At 35.6% G+C, this 10,329-nt stretch overlaps 1 protein-coding gene across 2 annotated transcripts; it reads right to left on the reverse strand.

Moving 5' to 3' along the window:
* Positions 1-203: 203 nt before the first annotated feature.
* On the reverse strand, positions 204-8,405 carry LOC114356613 (stearoyl-CoA desaturase 5-like). 2 transcript variants are annotated; one of them, XM_028309868.1, is made up of 6 exons: positions 6,096-6,131; positions 4,969-5,289; positions 3,084-3,214; positions 2,034-2,239; positions 1,443-1,625; positions 204-1,140 (listed from the first exon to the last, which is right to left on the reverse strand). In XM_028309868.1, the coding sequence occupies exons 2-6, from the start codon at positions 5,276-5,278 to the stop codon at positions 894-896; spliced, it is 1,077 nt and encodes a 358-aa protein (XP_028165669.1). In that variant the 5' UTR covers positions 5,279-5,289; positions 6,096-6,131; the 3' UTR covers positions 204-893. The 2 variants fall into 2 exon arrangements, with proteins under 2 accessions (XP_028165669.1, XP_028165668.1); XM_028309867.1 differs by lacking the exon at positions 6,096-6,131 and adding an exon at positions 8,363-8,405 and having other exon boundaries at positions 374-1,140.
* Positions 8,406-10,329: the final 1,924 nt, after the last annotated feature.

The raw sequence follows: 10,329 nt of genomic DNA on the forward strand, positions 1-10,329 counted from the left end.
ACCGAGGGCGTCGCGATACAAGCACCGTTGAGCGGTCACGCTCATTGGCTCCCTTGCAATTTATGCATAACCTGTTATGATCATAGGAAACGTTGATTACATATCTTCTTCAGTTTTACTTCGTACAGTGTTACCATATGTATACAGAAATGAATAACCAAATAAATAATCATCATATATTTATTTAGAAGAAGAAGGCATAGAAGAATATTAGCATTAACCACGTTTCTTAAATAACCAACCAACGCCATCTATAATAACAACATTATCAACAACAATTTAAGAATAAAAACGGTAACAATAGCAATATAACAACGTAATATTAACAATAACAATATAACAACTTAATATGAACAATAACAATATAACAACGTATTATTAACAATCACAATATAACAACGTAATATTAACAATAAAATTAAACCAACGATAACATTTTTATAAACAAAGAAAACAGATCATTGGCTTTGTTCTGCAACTGTTAAATATTGATAATACTGTGTCAATAAAGTTATTTCTCATTCTTTAATTAAAATTAATCAAAAAAATATATTTGATGAGAAGTCATCAGATTTTGTTCGGATTGCAAATAGATAAACATGAATTTATTATGTAGGTATGTACTATTGATAACTTCAAATAATTAAAACTAAATAACATTTATCTGTTGTGTTCCTCATTGGGGGGATCATTGCCGATACTCGCCACGCTTGGCAGGCGGGTTGGCGAGTATCGGCAATGGATGGTTGGACGCAGGCCGCTACCAATCGATCAACATGGAAAGCATTGGGGGAGGCCTATGTTCAGCAGTGGACGTCCTGTGGCTGAAATGATGATGAATGATGAACATTTATCTGTTGACAAGGATCCTTCCTTCACCTTCCCTCATTCCTTCATATCTCATTGTAAGGCGAGTCTCCTTTGGACTCCGCAACGTTTTTTATCAGGGCTGGTGACGCCATCTTCCTATCGTAGGCCCAGCCAACTTTGGCGAACAAATCCAGCAGATTCGTGGTTCCGTTGAAAGGGAAGGCCAGCTCGGCCGCCTTGTAGTCCCACGGGAACGTGTGGTGGTAGTTGTGCCAGCCTTCGCCAATGGAAAATACGGATAACACCCAGTTTTCGCGAGGATTTATTTTGCTGAAATAAAGATTTTGGTTAACTTTGGCAAATATAATAGTAATGGACGTATCAGTTTTAAAAAAAAAAAATTGATTGAAATTTTTGTGAATATTTTTTCTTTCTGGTCATAATCTACCCGGTAAGTTAACTGCGCACACCGCTTTTCATCGCACTTCTTCCCGCGTTCGCCCCGTCCGTACCAGAGCGATGTGACGTCACGGCCGCCAGTTGCGCAGTTAATCTTAATTTTATTATTGGCAGAGTCCAATAAAGATAGACTTTTGTAACCCCATCGTAGACTTCGATTCTTCGCTACTAACCTGTTATAGGGCCGATTTCCGTACAGATGAGCAAAGCTGTTGACAGACCACATGGTGTGAAGGATGTACGCATGCTTAAGGACCAGCGCAAGGAACGCCACGGATATGCGTTCGTCCCAAAACACAACCGGGATCAGGACCGGTAAGACGAGGGCAAACAAAAGTTTCAGTATCTTGAAGTGCCTGAAAGAATAAATAAATATATATCTAAATCTGAAAATACTTATACAGGGTGGCCAGGACGTTCAACGCTAAAATTTAGATTCCTTACATCAAGATATACCTATCTAAATCACCCCCCTGTATGTTCTACGATTTTGCTTAGTTTAGGAGATAGAGTCAATTTTGTATTTTTTTCCTTAACTTTTACCTATGGCTGGTTTTTAACTTTTTGTGCAACACCAAGGGCATAAAGCAGTGTCTTATGTCAGGGGAGCTAACACATCCCTTGCTTTGCACGGAATTTAAAACTAGAATCTTGAGCTTAGCGAGAGATTTTTTCAATAAGTTTAAAATGGCCAATTGCATTTCCGAGTTTTAATTCTGTGGGTCTCCGTAGAAATGAAATAAATATTTTCATCAATAACTCACCTTACATGAAACCGGATTAGGGGGTTGCCTTCAATGTCACTCATGTCTACTTTAACAGCTTCGCGGAGGACATCAGGGTGCTGCTTCGTCATCATCCAGCCGACGTGGGAGAAGAAGAAACCTCTGGTGGCGTTATGGGGGTCGGCAGACGTCTCGGAGAACTTGTGGTGCACGCGGTGGTCGCGCACCCAGTTGTACAGGTCGTTCTAATAAAATCGAAATAGTATAGGTACGGGGTGACTTTGCAATCAGTATACGTATTTTTTTAATAAGCTTTATAGAACAATTTAACAATATAACTTTATCTTAATTATTTTTAATCGTGGTATCTTTCTAAAAAAAAAAATCTTTGAAAATCTAATTCGCGGGTTAAAATCTTATTTTTAAAAGTTAAGGCTTATTTTCGCGCACCATTATGTCTATTAAGGTTTGCAGTTAACTGTGTGTACGAATTTTTTTATGAACGAAGCAAATTATCCACGTGTACCAATTTGAATTGATTGAATTTGAAAAATAAATAGATATGAAAAAAAAAACAATTGAGTCGCTCCTCTTATAAGTTGAAGTTGAAAAAGACACTGATTACAAAATCACCTTGTATTAGTTGAAATTACCTACATTTAACTATTAGGTATTTTACTGTTCGGTCATGAATGAGTCTTTAGAGAAACAAACATAGCTGCGAGACGCGAGTAGTAGTAGCAATATGCAAATAACATCTTTATTAAACATAGGTTTTTTGTTTATCCATCGACTAAAGAATATATTATTTGTATTGTTAACGTGTGTGTAGCAGAAATACATCGTATAATAATAACAATATCTACCTATAATAGGTAGATATTGGTATAGGTAACCTATTAAGTAGTTATTTTGTATTTTAAATTGCGTTTCATGCACTTCTTTTACGCACAGAATTTTATTATTAGTAAGTTTGCAAGTGATGTAACATACTATTTTGTATTTTCGTTAAATTGTCTTAAGATAAGGGAATTTAGAGTACACTTTAGTCTAGCAAAACATTCAAAATTACCAGCGACGGGCACTTACCATTCCAGCGGTTAAGAAACCTATAAGTAGCATGATTTGTAAAGGAATCTTCGCTTTGTACGCGCGGTGGCTCCAGAGACGGTGAGCGCCGGCCGTCACCCCAAAGGTAGTCAGCAACGTTAATGAGAACACTGAAATAGTAATAAAATATACGATTGATAAAATATACCTAATAACAATATTGAAGCCACAATAGCCGAACGTTGAAGGGGTCGGACTGGTTGACTCGAGATCCGAGGAACGCGGGTTTGAATCCCTCCGCTGCTCGTCTATTGTGGTGAGTCCACTCGTGATGCAAGCATAAGAAAAGCTTACCATGAGATGCTAACGGGACTATAAACTACACTCAACATCAAATAAACCGCACCTTCCGCGACGCGAACTTTAAAGATTTTCTTCTGACACAATCATGGTACCCCAACAATACCTATTGGTGTTATTTGAAAGCCCAATAAATATCCTTAAATAAAAATACATTTCATTTCTTAATAAATAATTAACATATACCATAAATGTGACTTGAAAATAGACCTCACTTTGGGCTCACCTCTGGGACCAATTAGACCAATTTTTATGGTTATAAAACCAAATAAAGATCTCACGTGTCCTCTTTAACAGATGGATAGCGATTAATCCCAACTTAACAGTTTTATAGTCATAAAAAATGGCTATAGCGGAACTACCTATTTTTTGAAGAAGTGACTCTGGATCCTTGTAAAGACACATTTTTGGGGTCAAAACCTTTCCTTTAATGAAATGAAGTTTAAAACTAGGCTTTCAAATGGTACCAATGTTGGCTTGTCGCGGGAGGTGCGATTTATTTGATGCCGAGTGTATATTAAATTAACTATTTAAAAAAATCACGCACTGCTGCGATTATTGTCATCATTTCGTCAAAAAATTACATCTTTATCTCTAGATCCAATTAGAGAGGATTAAAAAAACTTACTGCAAAAATGTTATAAAAGATACAGATGTCCGTCGAACGAACTACTATATGGATAAATTCTTTAAAGTGATGTACGCAAATGGTAAACTCAGAAGGATATGAGTATGTATGTAGCTAGTCCGTGTCGCACCCACTCCTTTGAAGGTTGGAGACTCTACACTCGAAGTTGTTGACAATTATGTATACCTGGGACAAACAGTCCAGTTAGGTAGGGCCAACTTCGAGAAAGAGGTCAATCGTCGAATCCAACTCGGCTGGGCAGCGTTCGGGAAGCTACGCAAATATACTCACGTCCGAAATACCGCAGTGTCTCAAGACAAAAGTCTTCGAGCAGTGTGTGCTGCCAGTGTTGATTTATGGATCCGAAACGTGGACGCTTACTATGGGCCTCATAAGAAGGCTCAAGGTCACCCAAAGGGCGATGGAGCGGGCCATGCTTGGAGTTTCCCTGCGTGATCGAATCAGAAATGAGGAGATCCGCAGGAGAACCAAAGTGACCGACATAGCTCGCAGAATTGCTAAAACCAAGTGGCAGTGGGCGGGGCACATAGCTCGTAGAGACGATGGCCGTTGGGGCAGAAAAGTTCTCGAGTGGCGACCACGGGCTGGAAGACGTAGCGTGGGCAGGCCTCCTACTAGGTGGACCGACGNTTCTTAAAGATATCAAAAAAGTAAAAATACAGTATTCATTCTAATTTTTTGTAGTTTTTTTTGGCATCTTCAACAAAAATTGTGCGCCATGTCCATTAGAGAGGATTAAAAAAACTTACTGCAAAAATGTTATAAAAGATACAGATGTCCGTCGAACGAACTACTATATGGATAAATTCTTTAAAGTGATGTACGCAAATGGCAAACTCTTCTGAGTTTGCCATTTGCGTACATCTACATGGATATGAGTATGTATGTTAGTACTTAATTATACAAAATACTTACAAAAAATAAAAGTCTGCCGTTTCGGATAATATCGACGGTCGATAAATATGAGATACGCTGACACTAGTATTAGGACATGGAACATTACTAGCACTAGTATGTTGAAGTACACTATTGGAGTCTCGAAGCCAGCCTTCTTTTCCAATTCTCTCACAGCTGACATGAACGGGCCCTCGTTTTTAGGCCTTAGTTGATCGTAGACACTAATCTTGGTTTGGGTCTCTTGGTCTATTTCCTTAGAGGTAAATTCACGTTCCAAAGAAGGCTTGACTTCCACTTCAGATGGTTTATTCATGGTGCCGTTTTTCATTTTGTTTTTAACTGAAAAAACCATAGAGTATGTTTTCAGATCAGCCATGAATGCTATGATCAGGATGGAGAAAATTTAAATTAAAAATTACTTCACGATTATGTACAATGCTAGAAAATTGACAGTCCATCCCAATGTTGATAGAAAGGTCTTAGTAGGAATTACCTAGTTAGTGGGAAATTATTTTTTTTAAAAGATAATCTTACTGAAAAGTGACACTGCCCATAAAGTAAGCATTTACTACATAACATAACATAATGTAATGTGTTGTTAATTACATTTTATGTACATAAAATGCATGTCAAATTGCAGCTTCTCTTTGATATGAGATAAAAATTAAATATAAATCACATTTCACTAACAATTTAATTTATTGTTAAATTAATTGAGTTTTAATTAGCAATGACATGTAATTAATTTGCGTAAACAATGAAAAAAAAAACTATGAAAAGAGCATTAGCTACAGCTAGTAGCTAATGCTCTTTTCATAGTTTTTTTCATGTTGATCAACAGCTGTTGATGGAATATATTTTCATCACTTCTATTGTACTTCTAAGTAGCAATTTTTTCCAATTTTTTATTCCACTTTTTTATAAGCAAACGAATAAATCATTAACACGTTTTTTACAGCAGCAAATAACGAATTTGGTTATGCCTTTACGCTATACGCAGGTTGATGGATTTCGCATAATAAAACTGTCCCTTGTTTTTTACGACGTCCATGGGACCATGGGTTGAATATAAGTGGGCCTAAGATCTCTTTACCGGGACCATACGACTTAAGACCAATACACATTTTAAAAACAAGTCTGCTTACCTTGGCGGATGATCACCGTATTTTACGTTGAATACCCTGGATGAAGTGCTTGACATATTTGGTAGTATTTATAGTAAATACTAGTGACTAGAAATGCAAATGACCAACCTCTCGTAAGCATTATGGGGGTCTATACGACCTATTCTAACTATATTTATTTTATAAATAGTCAGTGACCCTCACTCGGCATGGGGCACACTGAAAACAAGCGTCGTGGCCTTTGTCACCGTGGGCCACGGCATATGCTGAGTGGGGCCCCGTTGCAGTGGCCATCCTCATTGTGAGTAGGTGGCACTGCTCAGTTAACTCTTGTTTTTGTTTTTCTTCCTTATTATTATTTTGTGCCACTGTTATGCCTATACATACGTAATTGCCTGTATTTGTGTGATGTCCATCGTAATAAATATTCATCATCATCATTTCAGTCTCAGAACGTCCACTGCTGAACATAGGCCTGTCCCAATGATTTAAATATTGACCAGTGGGTAGTGTCTGAAAATTTGGCAGTTCAAATCGCCTCCGCTTCACATGGTTGCAATGGAATTTCCCGGCTTTTCTCTCTATTTATGCATGTTTAATACCTATAAACCTTCTTCTTAAGTCACTCTATCTATTAAAAAAACCGCATCATAATCCGTTGCGTGGTTCTAAAGATTTAAGCATGCATAAGGTAGGACAGCTGAAAGCGATTTTGTTTTATACTACGAGTATGTAGTGATGATGTAGGTAGGTACTCGTAATAATTATATAGGATTATGGGCTCTTACAGTAAAATATAGACTACCTACAGCACGTCAAGCTAAGCAGTGGGATATCCTAGGTAATTGGTTGTTATAGGTTCTATTAAGAAAAAAAATCGTGTTGAATTGATAAAAACCTCTTTGCAGAAAATAAATGACTTTATTTGTAGTACACATACAGTCATCATCGTCATTATCATTTCAGCCATAGGACGTCCACTGCTGAACATAGGCCTCCCTCAATGCTTTCCACGTTGATCGATTGGTAGCGGCCTGCGTCCAGCGCTTCCCTGTTACCTTTACGATTTGTAGTATACAGTATATAATAATGTGTTATTTCTATTTATTAAGTATTTTTATACATACAATAACTCATAATTTTATGTGCCTTCTATGTACCTTATTTTAAAATTAACCAGCATGCTTAGTTTTGAAGGGTTGGGCCTACCATACCAGCTAAGATTTTTGTCATTTTAGTAAAAGAAGTCCAGGCCTTGACCTTCGTCTTAAAAACATCATAAAAACATGGTTTGACGCAAATAAATGTTGCAAGTATTTAATATGCACGTTCAACAAGTGTAAGCTTCTTTTAGCTAGTTCTGTGTCAAATTAAATATTCTACTCGTACTAAAGTGCGGCCAACGAGAAGCGATACCAAATGTAAACAAACCCAATGTCATGTTCATTTGGAATAGAAGGGGTGCATAACTTTTTAATAGTTAGATTACCTACATATTTTTNAGAGAAAAAAACAAAGTAATAAAAATCACCTGTTATAGGGGCATTTTTTGGAGAAATTTATCAAATAACCAAAAAAACACGAATTTTAAAGCAGATTTTTAAAAAAAAAATCATTTTTTATTATTTGTTGGCCTTTTTTGTGTATTTCATGTATTTTTTTAATATCGCCTGTTATTTAGCATTATTATTGTTTTTATTTTATCAGGATATACCGCTTAGTTTAAAAGTTATAACGTTTTCTTTACAATAAGTAATTGGAAGAAAAAAAAATCTATAAAAAATTAAAAAAAAATCTCAAAAATTTTTTTACCTCTTTTTTGTCGATAAAAATAGGTCTAGTTTCATCTATTTTCATATGTACACTTTAACGTGACTCACACTGTATATATAGATTAATTGAGCTGTAATTAGCAATGACATGTAATTAATTTGCGTAAACAATGAAAAAAAAAACTATGAAAGAGCATTAGCTACTAGCTGTTGATGGAATATATTTTCATCACTTCTATTGTACTTCTAAGTAGCAATTTTTTTTCTAATTTTTTATTCCACTTCTTTATAAGAAAACGAATAAATCATTAACACGTTTTTTACAGCAGCAAATAACGAATTTGGTTATGCCTTTTACGCTATACGCAGGTTGATGGATTTAGCATAATAAAATTGTCCCTTGTTTTTTACGACGTCTTTGGGACCATGGGATGAATATTTAAGTGGGCCTAAGATCTCTTTACCGGGACCATACGACATAAGACCAATACACATTTTAAAAACAAGTCTGCTTACCTTGGCGGATGATCACTGTATTTTACGTTGAATACCCTGGATGAAGTGCTTGCCATATTTGGTAGTACTTATAGTAAATACTAGTGACTAGAAATGCAAATGACCAACCTCTCGTAAGCATTATCGGGGTCTATACGACCTAATACTCTAACTATAATATTTATTTTATAAATTGTCCGTGGTCCTCACTCGACATGGCACACTGAAAACAGGCCTCTTCGTCGTGGCCTTCGTCACCGTGGGCCATGGCGTGGTTTATTCGTCCAAGGCCATGTCATAATATTATACTGAGTGGGGTCCCGTTGCAGTGGCCATCCAGATTATGAGTAGGTGGCACTGCTCATTTTTCTTCCTTATTATTTTATGTGCCACTGATAACAGTGGCAACAGGCAATGATAACAGGCAGCAGACAGCAGGTGATAAGAAAATCAAAAAATCAAAATCAAAAATATTTATTCAGTTTAAACCACAAGTGGCACTTTATAACAGGCAATTCCATAGCTATGTTAGGCATAAGCATAAGCCTATACATTGTACGCCTGTATTTGTATGATGTCCATCGTAATAAATGTATCTTTCTTTATCTTTCTAATTTTATGAACATCATCATTTCAGTCACAGAACGTCCACTGCTAAACATAGGCCTGCCCCAATGATTGATCAGTGGGTAGCGTCTGAAAAATTCATCAATTCAAATCGTATTACATACCTACATATAGGTACATAATGTAGGTACTCGTAATATTATATGGGTTTATGGGCTTTTACAGTAAAATATAGACTACAGCACGTCAAGTTAAGCACTGGGATATCCTACGTATTTGGTTGATAAAAGTTCTATTAAGAAAAAAAATTTCGAATTGATAAAAACCTCTTTGCAGTAAATAAATGACTTTGTAGTATGCCAGATGATAATGTGTTATTTCTATTTATTATTTTTATACATACAATAACTCATAATTTTATGTGCCTTCTATGTACCTTATTTTAAAATTAACCAGCATGCTTAGTTTTGAAGGGTTGGGCCTACTTTACCAGCTAAGATGTTTGTCATTTTAGTAAAAGAAGTCCAGGTCATGACCTTCGTCTTAAAAACATCATAAAAACATGGTTTGACGCAAATAAATGTTGCAAGTATTTAATATGCACGTTCAACAAGTTTAAGCTTCTTTTAGCTAGTTCTGTGTCAAATCTGGGGGCACGGCAGTGCCCCCACCAAGTCGAGCAAAATAGCGGCACGGCCGTACCATCCTTTTCTCGAAGCNAAATTTTTATAGACAATATAGTTTCAAAAAATATCAAATGGTAAACTAAAAAAATTGATGTTTTATTGAATTTTGTTTTTGTTATAATTTGAATTATTGCATAATGTAGATTTAAATTAAATAGCGAGAATAATATTAAAATTTCTGCCTCACAATGTGCCCGGTGTATGACAACAGGCCTACTCCTTTTTCGAAATAATAAAATAACAACCGACAAGTAACAGATTCGCCCTCGTGAATTGCAACAATTATACAGTGTGAGTCACGTTAAAGTGTACATATGAAAATAGATGAAACTAAACCTATTTTTATCGACAAAAAAGAGGTCAAAAAATTTTTGAGATTTTTTTTTAATTTTTTATAGAATTTTTTTTCTTCCAATTACTTATTGTAAAGAAAACGTAATAACTTTTAAACTAAGCGGTATATCCTGATAAAATAAAAACAGTAATAATGCTAAATAACAGGCGATACTAAAAAAATACATAAAATACACAAAAAAGGCCAACAAATAATAAAAAATGATACTTTTTGAAAAAAATCAGCTTAAAAATTCGTGTTTTTTGGTTATTTGATAAATTTCTCCAAAAAATGCCCCTATAACCGGTAGTTTTTATTACTTTCTATTATTCTCTATCGTATTANTTTTTGGTTTTACAAAGATAATACGATAGAGAATAATAGAAAGTAATAAAAACCAC

The sequence above is a fragment of the Ostrinia furnacalis genome, unplaced genomic scaffold (genome assembly GCF_004193835.3).
Source record: "Ostrinia furnacalis isolate ACB-3 unplaced genomic scaffold, ASM419383v2 OfSCF2838, whole genome shotgun sequence".
Taxonomy (NCBI): Eukaryota; Metazoa; Arthropoda; class Insecta; order Lepidoptera; family Crambidae; genus Ostrinia; species Ostrinia furnacalis.

Bases quoted from the DNA above. Each gene is read 5' to 3' on its own strand.
- LOC114356613 (XM_028309868.1), bottom strand. From the start codon at position 5,278: ATGAAAAACGGCACCATGAATAAACCATCTGAAGTGGAAGTCAAGCCT. The intron at 3,215-4,968 runs GTAAGTATTTTG...TTACTATTTCAG, and splicing joins ACGGCAGACTTTTATTTTTT to TGTTCTCATTAACGTTGCTG. The intron at 1,626-2,033 runs GTGAGTTATTGA...TTATTCTTTCAG, and splicing joins CTAATCCGGTTTCATGTAAG to GCACTTCAAGATACTGAAAC.